General features: G+C 40.6%; 1 protein-coding gene across 2 annotated transcripts in view; it reads right to left on the reverse strand.

Annotated features, from left to right (window-relative positions):
* Nucleotides 1-319: 319 nt before the first annotated feature.
* Nucleotides 320-18,608, reverse strand: part of LOC122450098 (calcitonin receptor-stimulating peptide 1) — a 65,415-nt gene continuing 47,126 nt past the window's right edge. The window contains exons 1-5 of one of the 2 annotated variants that reach the window (XM_043482251.1): nt 3,540-3,642; nt 2,401-2,495; nt 1,503-1,640; nt 1,033-1,242; nt 320-469 (exon numbers count right to left, since the gene is read on the reverse strand). In XM_043482251.1, coding sequence (XP_043338186.1) covers nt 454-469; nt 1,033-1,242; nt 1,503-1,640; nt 2,401-2,486 — 450 coding nt within the window. In that variant the 5' untranslated portion in view covers nt 2,487-2,495; nt 3,540-3,642 and the 3' untranslated portion in view covers nt 320-453. Of the gene's footprint in view, nt 470-1,032; nt 1,243-1,502; nt 1,641-2,400; nt 2,496-3,539; nt 3,643-18,608 lie in introns of those variants that run through there. The other variant, XM_043482250.1, reaches the window with a different exon arrangement.

Below are 18,608 nucleotides of genomic sequence, written 5' to 3' on the forward strand. Positions count from 1 at the left end.
AGGTCTCTGAGGTTCTTTGGGAAAAACAGCATCACTCCTTTTAAGTGTATTGAAAATATATTTTTTATCTTGATGAAGTGTACAAATGAGACCATTTCTTTAAACAAAGAGTTACACTGAGGCTCAGCATTACTATGCACCCCCAGACACCCAGAAGGCAGTGACCTCATGTGCCCCTGAGGTTTAGCAGAATAGCTGACAGGTTGGCTGACAGGGCCCAGATTTGCTACCAGATAAGCCAATGAGATATGTGTCATATTTATTAAATACAGAATCAAATACATTAATATAAAAAAAGATGCACACTAGACAACTGCAATTATTTTATTCTGCATTTAGTTTATTTCAAGGGAAAGAAGAGTGTTTTCAATATCGAGAAGCATGCATACATGGGTATCTTCCATGCTATTTTCTTTTTTTGTAAGGTGCCTTCATGCAAACTAAAAGTAGAGTTCAACTTCCTGGTGACCTAGGAGGGGGAAAAATGTAACAAATATTACTTATTAGTTAAGAAGCTCCTGTCATGTATTATCACAATTATTTTTTTATATTGATGATACTGTTGTTGCATTCGAGTTAGATGAAAGCTGAGGCTCAGAGTGGGTCAGGACCATAATCATATGGTTAGTAGGGGACAGACAGACAGATTGAACCCAAGTCTATACTCTGAATTCAGATGTACGTGACATAGTAGGGCATACTCTAAAAGGAGAAAATAATTGCCTTTCAAACTCAAATGCTAGAATAGTCACAGTTATAATCCAGAGAACCATGTTTTAAATAAACACAATCAATATTTCCTGGCAGAGGATCTCAGTGTCACAAGAAGAGACTGAAAAAATAGAGAAAAATGAACCCAAGTTTTAGGGTTTTCAGCTATTGGGACTCTATGTTCTTTCTCCAGACACTGGTGTGGGCTCCTTCCCCTGTGGATTTTTCACCCATATGAATCCATGAAGGGTTAGAGTGTGGACTGCACCCTGAAGTAGCCAGTCAGTTACCCTCCCATCTAATAGTACAAAGAGCAGTCACCTTATTCTGAGAATCATTTCACTGCTTAAAACCAGTAGTTCCTGCGGGGCCCACTGAAGATCTTGAAACCCATCTTGGTCGGCAACAAGTTGCTCCTCACCATACTCCCAGATCTGCTCAGCCAGCCTGCCAGGCGATGGGTCATGCAGGTGGCAGTGTTGCAGGCTCTCTTCTGGATGCTGATTTTCAGGATAGAGAAAAAGGAAAGGCCTGTTACTGATAGTAGGTGCTGCCCCACAGAATCATCATGGAAAATTACTACTCTGAGAGGCACCAATAAACCTTAAGTATTTCTGCTAGAAATGGTCATAACAGCAGAATATCACAGGCCATTGGAGAAAGGGCCACAATCACCCCCCATAGACATTTTTAGGGGTGTCAGAAAACCCAAAGGTGGCTCCAGGATATGCCTTTCTGGGCAGGACAGGAGGGAGAGGATGCCTTGTGTTGGGTGGGGCAGGGCATCTCACCGGGAGCCCTCGGTCTTCTGAGCCTTCTCCGACTCCCGAGCCCTCATCTGCTCGTAGTCATTCACCATCGCAGACAGTAGGAGGCGTGATTCCTCCTCATCCAGGGTAGCAGGATCAAAACGACCATCAAAGACAGACCTAGGGAGGGGAAGCAAGTCCAACACCAGCTCTGAGCCCCGCCGCCCAATACCCCCACATCTAGGATAAGCAGCTAGGTTTCCTGGTTTCTGCGACTTCCCCTGAGGATGTGACTGCCCCATCTCTCAATGGAGAGGGCAAGAGGCCAGTAATCCATCCAAAAATGCTGCTTTTCCAGAATTTAGGCTCTGGTGTGACCTCAAAGAAGTGGTTTGCTCTACTAGAGGTTTCTCTAGTAGATTATCTGGGCCTGGGAAAACTGATGGTTAGATTTTCAGGAATTTTATGAACTTAGTGTTAAATACAGCCATTATTAAAAATTAAATGATAATGGTAGTTAAAATCTGAAAATGGTTTCCATTTAGTGTATTCTAAATGAAGGTGAGAAATTAGATATATAGGTCCCATACATCTAAATAACAAATTTGTTGGCAAAATAATTAGCAGATTAGGATGCGATCCATTTCTCAAATTATGGTTAAAGTAATAAATAGATTTCCTAAAGATACAAATATTTGGTAAAAAGAAATAAGTTATATGAAATTTACAATAAGAATATAATGTGTATGTCTTATGTCTATTTGTAAACTGTGTGCTACATATCTTTGCCTCATAAAAATGATAAATTTATATATAGTTTACATTCATTCATTACCAACCCCTCCATGAAAGCCAGATATAGCATGGTACAACTGGGAACACAGAATTTTATGAACCAGGAGCCAGGGGAGGTGAGAGAACCCTAGCAGGGCTTTCTTACCTGAGTGGTGCTGCGTGATACATGCCTGCCTGGTACAAGACCAGGATGCCGAGGACCAAGAATGGGGGGAACTTCCAGAATCCCATGACACCTCTCTGTAAGGGAAGAATAATGTCACCACCTGTAGCAGGTCCAAATTCCCTGAGCCCACTGATCTGGGCTCCGCTCCTGCCTATGCCTCTAATTCCCTTGCATCCTGGCTTCAGGCTGGTCATTTCACTCCCCTTCACCTCCTTGGCAAAGTAGACTTCTGGATGATGCAGTAAGCCTGTAGGATGCTTGGTTTAGAAAAAGAAACCTTCTGGGAGAACAGGGTGAGGAAATTTCTGAAGATAGCCCCCTCCCCAGCACCCCACACACTCTCACATACAACCTGTTGGCCAGGACTCCTGGGAGACAGACTGGGTCTGTCTGTACCTGTCACCACAGCTTTTCCCCTTGTACAACTCAAAGCTGTCATCCCAGTGCTGGGTTTTCCCTCCTACCTGATTGGGGGAGGGGGTTAGAGAGGACTTATCACTGTAGTTGGAATCCTTGAGAAACTAAAGAACTAAATTCTACCAGTCAGTCACTCCACACTTTTGCAAAGAGGACCCTGTAAGAAGCAAGTTGGCAGAGTCTCAAATTGGGACCCAGGACGGAAACTGGGGAAAAAGTTCCCAGAACCCACAACAGGGGCTTTCATTTAATGACTGTCTGCCTTTCAGTCACTGTGCCTGTTTCCCACCTGCCTGCACTGTCCTGGGTTCCAAACACATTTCCCCCGGTCTGCTAGGCATGAGATGTGACCCGTGACAGCACTGGCCGCACAAAGCTATTCCTGCATCAGGATCAGCCTGCAGTACCCGGAAGCTCCAGCATCCCAGACTGACCTAAGCACATGAGCCGCGGGAAAGAGACTGGAGCCCTCCTAGGCACGAAAAGAGTGAAGAAGAGAGTTTGCAAACTGAGACCATCCACTGTTACCTGTGGAAGGAGTCTTGCAGAGTAACTCAGTGTGTGTGAAGAGACTTGGACAGGAGTGGACAGAGCCGTTGAGACAGGAAGAGATCCGCTAAGAAAAAGTACTGGAGAGAGGGAGGGAAGCAAGGGGAGAAAGAGAAACAGAATCCCAGCTAAGCAGGAATCTCCGGGCTTACCTGACAGCCGGCACAAGGTGGCTGGGAGCAGAGGAAGGAGCAGCAGCAGTAGCTTTGGCGGCAGGCGACTGCACTCTGGCAGAAGTGGTGGAGACACTTGAATGCCTCTGAATCCTCCCAGCATGAGCAGCTGCTTTTATTCCCGCTGCTGTGGGTCTAGGGGGGTTCCAGGAGCTCCGGGCAACCAATGAGGGGAAGGATGTGAGCCCCAGAAGGATTGTGTCACCACTTGCGTCCAGAACATGGAGCATCCAGAAGTACCACCCCACTTGTATTTGCATTGAGGTCATTGATGGCGGGGGTGGGAGGGGGGCACAGAGGGGGGTTGGTGAGGACAAACGAAAAACACAGGAAAAGTAAGTTGGAATTTGAGGACAATTTGACGTCACAGTTAACTTTACCTGTTTGCTTTCAAGGATTTTGAACAAGCACGCGTCCCACTCCATCCCCAGCCGTGCTATCCTGTAGAATAGAATCCAGCATTACAGAGAACACTGACCCCCCTAGATTTGACTATAGACCCCCGTCCAAGAGAATTTCAGGGATAATGCGCAGCAGAGGTGATGATTCTGTGCCCAAGCGGAGTCGGATTCAGGCAGCAGGAAGCATGCACAGCAGAGCAGGGCATGTGGAGAGGAAAGGATAGAAGTCCAGGAACTTTGTCAGATTTCAACTCTGCTCTGGCTATAACTTTGCCAGGTGGTAGGATTGTGGGCTAGAAACTAGTAAAGTCTCAACATACTTATCTCTGAAATGGGAATCATATTCCAGTCTTGAGGGAATGATATCATTACTAACCATGTACCTGTTCTCTACCCAGTTAGGGATCTGGAAGAGCTTACCAGGGAAGTTCATAGAAGATTCCGTGGGATCTCGATACACTTTCCCAATCAACACCCTCCGCAGCTACCTGGAGTCAGGCTGGGTGGTCCTTCACTGGGTAAGGAGGGGCTGGATACCCCGCTGAGCCTGAGCAGGGAAGTGCAAGGCTTAGATGCCTCCCAGCTTCCAAGCGGACTTCTAGCCCCACGCCTCCTCCCCCAACATTCATCACCTAATGCTCACCCTCCTTCCCCAACCATTTGCCCAGCTGCCCCTTGCTTCCGGCTGCTGTTTGCCAAGATGTTCCAGTGACCCTGCACCCTCATCTACTGCAATTCAGTCCTCTGCTAGAAAGCCCGCCAAGCTTGATGGTGCTGAAGAGTCCTGCGGGAGTGTAATCCCATGCGGGCTTCTGTCTACTCTTGCACACCCACAAACTCAGCACTGACTCCAAACAAGTGCGCGCTCCCTCACCGCAGGCACTCACAAAATGACCCTGGTGCACCGGGGCATCCAGGTGATGCTCACAGTCCAGCAGCAAGCTCACAGCACACAGCAGCAGGAATACGTCCTGCGTCCATGACTCTCAGGAATAAACGTGCTCTGTAAAGCCCGATTGCCCAGCACCTCGACACTCCTACACCCTGCTCAACAGGTTTCTGGATCTCTCTGTTGGAGCGACTGCTCTAAGCCTTCCGGGAAGGTCCGAGGTCCTGACTTGTCCTCAGCAGGTAAAACGCAGAGAAAGACGCTTCTCACTGTACACAGGATCACTGGGTCTGAGCGCACAGCACATGATCCACGCAGCCTGTAGAGACCCTCCAGCGCCGCAAGCACTGCAGCGGCATTGCGGAGCGGGGGGAAAAAACACAGATCCCAGGTAGCTTCTTTTCTCGGGGAGAACTGATACTAGCTGAAATGAGACATGAGTGACCGAGCCACAGGTTTACACCCAGACCTCAGTGTCAAGCCTCATTCCATTCGACACGCCTGCCTCGCGGCACATCTCTTCCCCTGCAGGTTGGTGCTCTCAGGGTTCAGGACATCTAACTTCCAAGATGCCCTTATTCCTATTTTCTGCTTCTTAAACCCAGGGGTGGCACTGATGCAAGGGAATAAAATCTTGGGGCAGGGAAACTGGGTGTCTGAAACTAGCTCTCCTCTGGCAGGGTTGCAGCGGTAGGGGCTAACCAGTCGGAAGCGGGCGAGTGCGATTGGGCACAGAGCCGGGAAAGGGAAGATGTGCAAGGGAAGGATTCAGGATGGCGGACCGCGGGCTCCTTCTATCCTGGTGTCTAGAAGCAGAAATCATGGGCTGAGACCCAGACAGGGATTTGGGGGCTCGATCCCAAGACCAAATTGACGACCGCGGCAATGCAGATATTTTGCAGCATTTAAGTGGGCTCTGCCACCTAAGACTGTTGTAGGCAAGGCTTTAAAACTCAGGTGGGAAACAGTTTTGCCAAAATGACTCCCCAAACCCGAGGTTTCTGATCTGAAGTCATTTCTAAGTAGGGGTGTCCTTGGATTGCCTTTTCCTATTGAGAGAACCATTGCCTTCACCAGTGCAATGGTGATGCAAAATGGTTCAGAAAGGAGGACTTCAAAAGCCAAATTTATAACGCTGGGACTATGTGGGCTCAGAACTCTACTCCTGGCTTCCACGTGTCCTATCAGCCTTCCAAGCTCACATTCATTCCCCACTCTTGAAATCTTCAGGGTCTGCTCCCAGAGGCTGCAAATGCAGCCTCCAGCAACTCCAGCTTTTCTTGAAAAGTCAGTCTGTCCAGATAGAGAGGGATTAAGATTAACTCATCCATCAAGTACTCTGAATTTCTAAGGTATGCTGATGCTGAGTTGAGGGCAAGGTTCAAATACAAATTGACAGACAAAAACCCCAAGTCCTTTCTTTGAAACACAGAGTGTGTTGCACACCAGGTGGCACTCACCCAGTGTTTGTTAAATAATGGAAATTCATTTACTGTGGCAGATTTACCAGCCAGTCTCCACGCTATTATAGGACTCTAATCCCAGTCAGCAGAGAAACCAGACCTACTTAGGTAGCACAGCTTTCAAATGATTTCAAAATTGTGAGCTCACATATTTCAGAGACATTTTATTTAGCATGCAGAATTGGTTTCCCCATCAAAGTTTCCAGGAATGAGACAAGGAAAGCAAGGTTAACCCTAAGGGGTTTTTTGGTTGTTGTTTTTTGGGTTTTTTTTTAAAGTCTAGAGTCCCTTACTATGAGACATAAAACCATTCTCCTCTGAGCCCATCTCTGCTTTGACAAGTGAACTCTTGGTGCAGAGCCTGTGCTCTCAAGGTATGGGCTTCTTTACTTGCAGTACGTGGGCTCAGTAGTTTGGCTGTGCGGACTTAGTTGTTACAACAGCGTGGGATCTTCCCAGACCAGAAAACGAACTGGTGTCCCTTGCATTGCAAGGTTGATTCTTAACCACTGGTCCACCAGACCAGGAAGCCCTCTTGGCTTCTTCTAATAGGCATTCTAACAGGTGTGATGTGATATTCACTGTTGGTTTTGATTTGCATTTCTCTGATTAGAATTTCTGAGCACCTTTTCGTGTACTTATTAGGCATCTGTATTTCTTCTTTGGAAAAATATCTATTCAGATCTTCTCCCCCTCCCCTTTTATTTGCTATTGAGTTTGTGAGGCTTTATAGATTTTTGGATATTAATCCCTATTCAATATATAATTTACAAATATTTTCTTTCTTTTAGTAGGTTGTCTCTTCATTTTATTCATGATTTCCCTTGCTATGCAGAAGCTTTTTAGTTTAATGTAGTCCCATTTGTTTAATTTTGCTTTTGTTTCCCTTGCCTGGGAATATCTAGAAAGATATTGCTAAGATCAATGTCAAGTTTACTGAGTATGTTTTCTTCTAGGAGTTTTATGGTTTCCGGTGGGAATCTTATTCCAGATCTTGGAGGGAAAGCTTTGAGTTTTTCATCAATGTTAGTATAGTAACACTATACTCAATGTTACTGTTGGATTTTTCATACATAGCTTTAATTATGTAGAGGCACTTTCCTTCTGTTCCTAGTTGAAAGTTTTTTATCATGAAAGGGTGTTCAAGTTTTTCAGATACATTTTCTGTATCATTGAAGATAATCATGTGCATTTTATTCCAATCATTCTTTTACTGTGGAGTAACTAATTCATCAATTTTCATATTTCAAATCATTCTTGCATTCCAGGAATTATTCTCATTTGGTTATGTTATAGTCTTTTTATGTGCTGCTGAATTCAATTTCTGGTATTTTGTTGAGGATTTCTATGTCCACGATCATGAGGGATATTGGATGCTAGGGTTTTTGTTTTGCTTTGCTTTTTTCATTGCAGAATCTGACTTTGGTATCAGGATAATGTTGGCCTTGTAGGATAGGTTAGGATGTGGCACTTTCTCTTTAAGTTTTTGGAAATTTTTGAGTAGCATTGGTATTAGTTTTCTTTAAGTGTTTGTAGTATTCATCAGTGAAGCCTTCAGATCCAGAGTTTCTCTTTACTAGAAGATTTTTGTTTACTGATTCAATCTCCTTGCTAGTTATATGTGTATTTGGATTATCTATTTCTTCAAGATTTAGTCTTGGTAGATTTTGTGTTTCTAGGAATTTGTCCAGTTCATCTAGGTTAGCCAACTTGTTGCTATACAGTTTTTCACAGTATTCACTTATTATTTTTTTATTACTATAAAATTGGTGGTAATTAATGTGGTATTGTTTCTGATTTAGTAATTTAGTCTTCTTTTTTTCCCCTTAGTCCATCTAGCTAAAACTTTGTTAATTTTGTCAATGTGTTTGAAGAACCAGTTTTGTATTCATTGGTTTTCTCCACTGTTTATCTAAGCTCCACTGCTTCATCTCTGCTGTAATGTAATATTTCATTCCTTCTGATAGTTTTGAATTCAGTTGTTCTTTGTTTTCTAGTTTCTTAAGTTGCAAAGGTAGGTTGTTGATTTCAGATCTTTCTTGATTTTTAACATAAGCATTTGAGGCTGTAATTTTCCCCGTTAGCACTACCTTCACAGCATCGCATAAGTTTTGGTGTATTGAATTTTCATTTTCATTCATCTGTAAGCATTTTCTGACTTCTCTTATTTCTCTGATCCATTGTTTGTTTCAAAGTGTAGCTTCATTTCTACAAGTTCTGATGTTTTTCTGTTACTGATTTCTAACTTTACCTGTTGTGACTGGTGAAGGTACTTTTTATGATATCTATCTTTTTAGTTGATTGTGATTTAATTGGTGGCCTAACAAATGGTCTATCCTAGAAAATGTCCAGGTGAGAAGAATGGGAAGAATATGTATGCTATTATTTTTTGGTAAAGTGTTCCATAGGTGTCTATTAGATCTAGTTGGTTTACAGTGTTAAGTAATCTATTTCTTTATCTTCTGTTTGGTTGTTCTATCCATTATTGGGAGTAGGGTATTGAAGTCTTCAGCTACTATTGAAGAACTGCCTATTTCTACCATCAATTCTGTCAGCTTTTGCTTCATGTAGTTTGCATCTGTTAGTGCATGTGAAAATTTTTACAGTTAATATACTTTCTTGCTGTATTGAGCCTTTTATTACTATAGAATGTCCTTCTTTTTCTCTTGTAACTTTTTTTAATTTAAGGTCTATTTTATCTGAAAATTCAAAGTCAATTCATGACAAAAACTCTTACCAATGTGAATATGGAGAGAACATCTCACAACATAGTAAAAGCTATTTATGACAAACCCACAGTCAATATAATACTTAATGGTGAAAAGCTGAAAGCCTTCCCACTAAAATCTGGAATAAGCCAAGGATTCCCACTCTCACCTTTTCTATTAGCATAGTATTGGAAGTCCTAGCCACAATAATCAGACAAGAAAAAGAAATAAATAGTATTCAGATTGGAAGGGAAGAGGTAAAATTGTAATTTATGCAGATGACATGCTACTATATATATATATAGAAAGTCCTAAAGAATCTACACAAAAACTATTAGAACTGATAAACTAATTCAGCAAAGTAGCAGGGTATAAGATTAACATACAGAAATTGATTGCATTTCTTTAACAATGAAATATCAAAAAGGGAATGTAAAACAACAAAATACCTTTTAGAATCCTCTTGCACTGTTGATGGAAATATAAATTGATACAGCCACTAATGGAAGACAGTATGGAGATTTCTTTAAAAAAAAAAAAACTAGAAATAAAACTACCATACAACCCAGCAATGCCACTTTAAGGCATATACCCTGAGGAAATCAAAATTGAAAAAGACACATGGACCCCAATATTCATTGCAGCACTATTTACAATAGCTAGGAAATGCAAGCAACCTAGATGTCCATTGACAGATGAATGGATAAAGAAGCTGTGGTACATATATAAAATAGAATACTACTCAGCCATAAAAAGAAACACATTGGAGTCAGTTCTAATGAAGTGGATGAGCCTACAACCTATTATACAAAGTGAAGTAAGTCAGAAATAGTAAAACAAATATCATATACTAACACATATATGTGGAATCTAGAAAGATGGTACTGATGAACTATTTGCCAGACAGCAATGGAGATGCAGACATGGAGAACAGACTTATGGATACAGGTAGAGGGAAGAAAGGAGAGGGTGATATGAATGGAGAGAGGAGCATGGACGCATATACGCTACAATACGTAAAATAGATAACCAATGGAAATTTGCCGTATGACTCAGCAAACTCAAACTAAGGCTCTGTAACAACCTAGAGGGGTAGGAAGAGGTAGGGGGTAGCAGGGAGGTTAAGAGGGAGGGGACATATGTATGTGCATGCACGCATGCTACGTTGCTTTAGGCATGTCTGACTCTTTGTGACCCTATGGGACCCAATAAAGACTTTAAAGACTTTAAAAATTATTTACATCCAAAAAAAATCTTAAAAGAAGAAAAAACAGTGTGATGTTGGCATAAAAATAGACGTATGGATGAACGGAACAGAATAGGGAGTCCAGAAATAAGCCCACACACCTACAGTAAATTATCTTCGACAAAAGAAGCAAGAATATACAATTGGAAAAAGAAAGTCTATTCAGCAAGTAGTACTGGGAAAGTTTGACAGATACCTGCATGTAAACCAATGGAATTAACACCCTCTCGCTATACACAAAAATAAACTCAAAATAGCTTAAAGACTTAAACATAAGACAGGACACCATAAAACTAAAAGAGAGCATAGGCAAAACATTATCTGACATAATATGTGCTAATGTTTCCTTAGGTCAGTTTCCCAAGGCAATAGAAAAAAAAAAAAAAAGAAATTAAAACAAAAATAAATCAGACCTAATCAAACTTGCCAGCTTTTGCACAGCAAAGGAAACCATAAACTGTCTGTTTTCAAAAAGACAATTTATGGAATGGGAGAAAATATTTGCAACCAATCTGCCTGACAAGGGCTTAATTTCCAAACTATACAAACAGCTCATACAACTCAACAGCAACAGTAAAAAAAGACCCAATCAAAAAATGGGTAGGATACCTAAACAGACATTTCTCCAAAGAAGAAATACAGAGGCCAATTGGCACATGAAAACTTGGTCAATGTCATTAATTATTAAAGAAATGCAAATCAGAACTGCAATGAAGTACCACTTCATATCAGTCAAAATGGCCATCATTAAAAACTCTACAAGGAATTCCTTGGTGGGCCAGTGATTAAGACTCCACACTCTCACTGCCAGGGTCCTGAGTTCAATCCCTGGTCAGGGAACTAAGATCCCACAAGTTGTGCAGCACAGCCAAATAAATAAAAATGAAAACTCTACAAATAACAAATGTTGGAGAGGATGTGGGAAAAAAGGGAGCCCTCCTACACTGTTGGTGGGAATGTAAGTTGGTAGAGCCACTGTGGAAACAGTATGGAGGTTCCTCAGAAAACCAAACCAAAAACAGAATTACCATGTGATCCAGCAATCTTACTCCTCCTCACACAAAACTGTAAGTCAAAAAGATGCATGCACCCAGATGTTCATAGCAGCACTGTTCACAAAACATGGAGATACCTAAATGTCCATCAATAGATGAATGGATGAAGAAGATGTGGTACATATATACAATGGACTGCTACTCAATCATAAAAAAGAATAGAATAGGGGCTTCCCTTGTGGTTCAGTGGTAAAGAATATGTCTGCCAATGCAGGAGACCCTGGTTCAATCCCTGATCTGGAAAGATCCTACATACCACAGGGCAATTAAGCCTGAGCTTTGGAGCCTGAGAGCTGCAGGTACTGAAGCCTGTGTACCCTAGAGCCCATGCTCCACAAAAGAAGCCACCGTGATGAGAAGCCCATTCACAACTATAGAAAAGCCTGCCCAGCAATATAGACTCAGCCAAAAATAAATAGTTTTTTTAAAAAAATAAAGAATAAAAAAGAATAAAATAATGCCATTTGCAGCATCATGGGTGTGACTAGAGATTATCACACTAAGTGAGGCAAGTCAGAAAGACAGACAAATACTATATGATATCGCTTATATGTAGAATTTAAAATATGACACAGATGAACCTATATACAAAACAAAAACAGACTCATGGACATAGAGAATGCACTTATGGTTGCCAAGCGGGGAGGGTTTGGGAGGGATGCAGTGGGAGCTTTAGCAGATGTAAGCTTTTATATATGGAATGGATTAACAACAAGGTCTTACTGTATAGCACAGAGAACCATATTCAATATCTTATGATAAACCATAATGGAGAATATTTTTAAAAGAATATGTGTGTGTGTGTGTGTATAACAATTACTTTGCCATACAGCAGAAATTAACATAAAAAGGGAAAAAAAATCATTGAAGAAAAGCATACTGAAATAAAAGGCAACTTGAAATCATATATTGAAAGAATGTACAGAGTACCCTGGAAAATGTACCCAGAATGATTGACTCCAAGGTATATTCTAATAAAATAATGAGAATTTAAAGAGAAAGAGGGATCGGGTGGAGAGGGAGGTGGGAGGGGGCACTGGGATGGGGAATACATGTAAAGCCATGGCTGATTCATGTCAATGTATGGCAAAAACCACTACAATATTGTAAAGTAATTAGCCTCCAACTAATAAAAAAATTTAAAAAAAAAAATATAAGCTCAATTATAAAAGTTTTAGGAGTCTCTTTCACCTAGACATTTAAAAATTGTCCTGGCAGACTCATCATAGGGGCAGAGGTTGGGGGTACCAACAAGTGAGTGTCTCATGGGCTCCTGTCAGTTCTTGGCTTGAGTCCTACATGCTCAGTCCACAGTGTTCTCCCTGTGCAGAGTAAGGCAACCAACACAAAATCCCTCCTTGGTACATTCCATTATGTGTACTCATGTGTGTTTTTCCTAACAATGGAGGAGAGTGAGGGCCTGTAACAGGACAACCCAATTCTTTTTTTTTAATTGGAGGCTAATTACTTTACAATATTGTGATGGTTTTTGCCATACACTGACATGAATCAGCCCTGGGTGGACATGTGTACTCCCATACCACCCTGAATGTGCCTCATCTCGTCTGGTCTCAGAAGCTAAGCAGGGTCAGGCCTGGTTAGTACTTGGATGGGAGGACAACCCAATTCTTGATCTCAGTGATAAAATTATACATGAGAATACACTGCATTCTTAGGTGGTAAGAAATGGAACATCAGGTGAGGACTCTGTTTCCTGTTGGATAACCGTAACCACAGGCAGCAGTAAGCCAGGGGTAAAACTGTTAGAAATCATTTATACGTTAAGATCTGATGTGCCCTTCCAGCACTGAGAGAAAGACGAGTTTCTCTCACTAATGGATGAAGTTCCATTATTAGACATTCATTCCTTTGGCTTAAGCTTTACCCTTAGCACTTTGGAAATATTTAAAGCACTTGGCTGTTTTCATGGAAATTCTCAGGATCCTTTCAAGCTGCCTACTAACTAGGAAAACTAAAGCCTAACTGTTCCCATACTTCCTTAAAGCAACTGTCTTAGACGATTATTTTTTTTCCAATTACATTTCTCATGTGAGAAAAGAAAAACAGAGTTGGACAGATCTGTATTTCTGCTCTTCTGTTTTCTGCTGATGAGCAGTCAAGAAACCAGGTGTTCGACAGCAGGGCCCAACATTTCATGACTGTGGAAAGGTGAGTGAAAGTCGCTCAGTCGTATCCGACCCTTTGCGACCCTATAGACTATACAGTCCATGGAATTCTCCAGGTCTTTCCCTTCTGGAGTGGGTGGCCTTTCCCTTCTCCAAGGTAGCTGTGGCAACACCAGGGGCAGTGTTCCAATCCCTGGATCTCAGGCTTCATGGGATTTTCTTCCTGTCTACAGTTCAAGTGTGCGGACTTCTGAGTCCCCATCTTTTGGTTATGGTAACTGTAGCATCTTCCAGAACTACATACATTATTTTTTAACATCTAGTTCCCTATATGAAATCCCTTTCTGTTAAAATACCTAAAGTAGCTTCTATTTCAAAAACTGAATTGGGACTGTCACATGTGAGTAAGCAGCTTAGTGGAAAATGGATAAAGGATCGTGGGGCAATAAACCTCCTAGTAAGGGTATGAGCTTCAAAACTTGAGAAAACAAAGCTCATGGAAAACCAGTCCCATTGAAAACTGGACTGAAGGATGCCTTCCCTGAAAATGGCTTCTCTCAGAAGAACTCACCAGTAAGTCAGGCTGGGGTCTCCACACACACACACAAAATAAATAGTTATAATCCGTGTCTCTCAACTAACCTCCAAGGAAATCTCATCACCACTGTAGTGTCCCTCATTTGTTCTTTGTTGTTCTATGTCCACCTCCTTAACTCCCCTTCTCATTTTAGTAAAATTAAAGAATAAGACTGAAGTGTTCCTCACAACTATTTTCATTAGATACTACTATTTTCTAGACTTAGGAAAAAGTCAAGTCACTAGAATGACTTACAGAATATGATCTATATATGATCTAATATCTACATATGATCAAAATTTACCCTGTACCTCTTAAGACTGTAGAGAAGTCAAATTAACAGAAGAGGGCTTGTTGAAACATTTAATGCTGAAGTACACCATAGAGGTAAGAATAACATTTCTAACAACCTCCACCTCATCCTGCTGTCACCTGCAGGACCTGAAATCTATCTTCCTATAGAGAGAGCAAAAAGGATTTCACAGCCTAATTTTGGCCCAGTGAAAACTCCTTAACTTCTGAGGCAAAAGAAACAAGTTGTCTCAGATTGACCACAAGACAAAGCAGAAAAAAAACAACAATTCTCTAACCTGTGATCTCTGAGTCTTTGGGATCTTCTATGAACCCATTCTTCACATTCTTATTTTAACTTATTTTCTTATTTCTTATTTTAATTGGAGGTTTGCTGTGGTTGGTGCTTATTGGTGCTGAAGAGAAGTTAGGCATTGATTTCTTAAGTGCGTGTGACTACTGCTTACTGCTTAAAGTGTGCTAAGGACAACTGACCCAGGGCTGAAGGGTTTCCAAAGGACATATAAAATCCTTTTGGTCTTTGATGCCAAAATTTGACTTTGAATTACAGAAATCAATACAAGACTGACATCAGAAAGTTAGCTGATATCACACCAGCTACAAGGATATTTGCCTGGAAAGAGAAACACAGTTTCTACTCATGTCCTCAGAGCACTATTATCCAGGGATGCAGCCTGAATCACTGAGTCTTTTCCACATCACAGACTTTGTCTTCACTACAACGGTGGCTCCTGAGAGAAACTACAAAATGCCCACTTGTCAGGTGTCCCCTGCCTGACGACCTCCGTTAAACCAGACAAGGCTGAGAAGAGACCAAGAAGATAGCCTCTGGAAGACTGAAACAGGCATCACAACAATTCATTATTGCCATCCTGATCACTACTAAGTTCTCACTCAATGTCTGTAGGCTCTTCACTCACACCCAGCTCTAACTTGCTTGGCTGTTGTTACAAAAGACCAGGAGGAGGATTCTGAGAAGGTAGCAGAGTAGGAAGTACCAGGTCTCTGTCTCCCCACGGTGCCAACAACTGTGCTGGTAAACCTGTCTAATGTAATTACTTTGGAACTCTGGAGTCTGTTGAAGGCTTGCAACTTCAAAGGGAAGACTTGGACTAAAAACTGCAGTTTATGTTAGCCAATTCCATATCAACAAGTCACAGCCCACCAATCTACCATCCCCAATCTATGTGGCAGTCACCTGTGCATGTGTTCCTGAAGTGAGCTGCAAACAGCTTACGGCAGCCAGAGTGGACCAAAAGGACCCTGTTCTGCAAGTATCAGGGAACTGTGCTCTGACTGCTGATCACTGGTTTTTATCACAGAGGTTGAGGCAAGGAGGAGGATCTGAGGGGCATTTTTGCACCTCCTCTCATCCTTGCAAGCCTTACTCCTCTGCCTGTTATGACGTCCAAGGAACTTAAAGGGCCAGCGTGCATTTTCTCTCCTGTTCAATTTTCTCTTTTTCCTATAGGAAAGCAGATTAAAGACTAAGCCACTCAAAATGACTGCATATACAAGGGAAATTAGAAAGTGACCACACAGACACAGAGGGAAAATTCAGAAGACATCTGAGAAGACTTTAAGTATACACATTGGGTTGATTCTCAGGAAAGAAACCAACGTCTTGGGGCACAAAGTGTATAAAGATGTGATTTTTGACATCAACCAACTGAAAAGGATGGGGAGAGAGATGTAATGTAATGGAGTTAAAGGGGTTTTTTTGTTTATATTTTTTAAAAAATTTGGCCATGCTGCACAGTATACAGGATCTTAGTTCAATGATCACGAATGGAACCTGTGCTCCCTGCAGTAGAGGTGTGGAGTCGCAACCACTGGACCACCAGGGAAGTCCCTGGAGCTGAGTTTTTTGTATGTTATTGAAGTTTAGCAGGTATAGATTGAAATTAGAGTGTATAACTTTCGGGCATTAAATGTGATCCCTATGCCAGTGACAAGGAAAATAGCTATAGAATTACAAAAAGGAAATGAGAAATGTATTTAAGCATATATTACAAAAAATCAACTGAACACAAAAGAAGGCAGTAATGCAGGACGTGAGGGACAGAAAAGCTATTAGGCATTTAGAAAACAAATAGCAGAATGGAGGTTTAATTAAACATAAGTGGATTAAGCTCTCTGGTTAAAAGACAAAGATCAGCAAAATGGATAAAAACACATGGTTAACCTATATATTCCAAAGAATCCCTTTTGATCCAAAGACACAAATGTATTAAAACTAAAAGCATTAGAAAAAGGATACTCTATGCAAATAGTAACCAAAAGAGAGCAAAACTGGCTATACTAATATCAGAAAAAATAGACTTTATTTTTATTGAAATATAGTTGATTTACAATGTGCTAATTTCTGCTGCACAGCAAAGTTATTCTGTTTATATATATATTCTTTTTAAAAATATTCTTTTCCATTATGGTTTATCATAGTATATTGAATATAGTTCTCTGTGCTATACGGTAGGATCTTGTTGTTTATCCATTCTGTATATAAAAGCGTACATCTGCTAACCCCAATCGCCTACTCCATCCCTCCCTCCATTCCCTTTGAGTTTCTGTTTCATAGATAGTTTCATTTGTGTTGTATTTATATTTCACATACAAATGATACCAAATGGTATTCATCTTTCTCTTTCTGACCCACTTAGTATGACAATCTCTAGTTGCATCCATGTTGCTCGCTGAAAATGGCATTATTTCATTCTTTTTATGGGTGGGTGAAAATTCCACTGTATTTATACATAACACATCTTTGTTAATTCATCAGTTGATGGACATTTAGTTTGTTTCCATGTCTTGGCTATTCTGAATAGTGCCGCTATGAATATAGGGGTGCATGTATCTTTCTGAATTGTACTTTTGTCCAGGTATATGCCCAGGAGTGGAACTGCTGGATCATATGGTAATTCTGTTTTCAATTTTCTGAGGAACCTCCATACTGTTTTCACAGTGTCTATACAAACATACATTCCCACCAACAGTGTAGGAGGCTTCCCATTTCTTCATATCCTCTTCAGCATTTATGATCTGTAGACTTTTTAATGATGGCCATTCTGACCAGTGTGAAGTAGTACCTCTTTGTGGTTTGATTTGAATTTCTTTAATAATTAGTGATGGTGAGCAAATTTTCATGTGCTTATTGGCCATCTGTGTTTCTTTAGAGAAATGTCTATTTAGGTCTTCTGCTCATTTTTCAATTGGATTGTTTGATTATTTTTTATTAGTAGTATTTGTTCTGTTCTCTTCAGTTGCTTTGACTTTCTTCAGGAATTTACACACACACACACAGAGACACATACTTTGCAGATATTTAATGTTACTTTCTCTTAAATCCTTTTTAATTTCTTTCATATTTTTTTTAATTTTTTAAAAATTTCTTTCATATTTTTAAGTTAAAATTTTCTTCCCTTTCATTGTATGTTTCTCTTTATGTTACTACCTATGCTATTTATTAACTAATGTATTACTTTTACTTCATTCTTCATTTCTAAAGTGTTATTTCTTTTTTTCCCTACCTTTCCTGTTTTATAAGCTGCATTATCAAATATTCCTGTTTTCTTTTTTCCAATAATATTATGTCTGACTTGTTTTTTATTATAATTTAAGTTGTTTTTTAATATATTCTCTCATTTTCTTAATTTCATTCATCTTGTTTATTTAAAATAGTAGATATAGTTTTCCTTTATTTGTGGATCTGTCATTCTGGTTTTTTTTCATTGCTTGAAAGAATGTTACTCTGCTACTAATTTTCCTATTTTTCTGATAGTAGTTTTGAGTAGGTTTGACCACTTTTTTTTCCTGTTACTTATATATTAATGAGATGAGTTTTCCTCCCTAGAAGGGAGGACAGTCAGTGCAGATTTCCTAGCTTCAGGATTCTGGAGCTCCCTCTTCTGTCATTTATTTGAATTGTTTTTTAAAAAAACCCACTGTGCTTTGTGAAATGGGCTGTCTCCTTTCCCCTTTCCTTTCCTGTGCCCCTATTGTTCATGCTCAGTATGAGAGCTCTGTCCTAGAAGCGAGTCTTGAGTCCAGCATTGAGGTCACCCCAGCACTCTCTGATTTAACGAGGTCCCCTTGCACTCACCTGCAACTGTAGTCTACAAAGTGCCTCCCAGTTTGGACTGATGTTCTCTGGGAAATATATGTGCAAAACATATGAAGACAAAGAATTTCTAGTAATATCCAAATCATACATATCAATATGGAAAAGAAAACTACCCATATGTGCCAAGGTTAAAAACCGGCAGTCTATAGAG

Source organism: Cervus canadensis, chromosome 11, assembly GCF_019320065.1.
Source record: "Cervus canadensis isolate Bull #8, Minnesota chromosome 11, ASM1932006v1, whole genome shotgun sequence".
NCBI classification, from domain to species: Eukaryota; Metazoa; Chordata; class Mammalia; order Artiodactyla; family Cervidae; genus Cervus; species Cervus canadensis.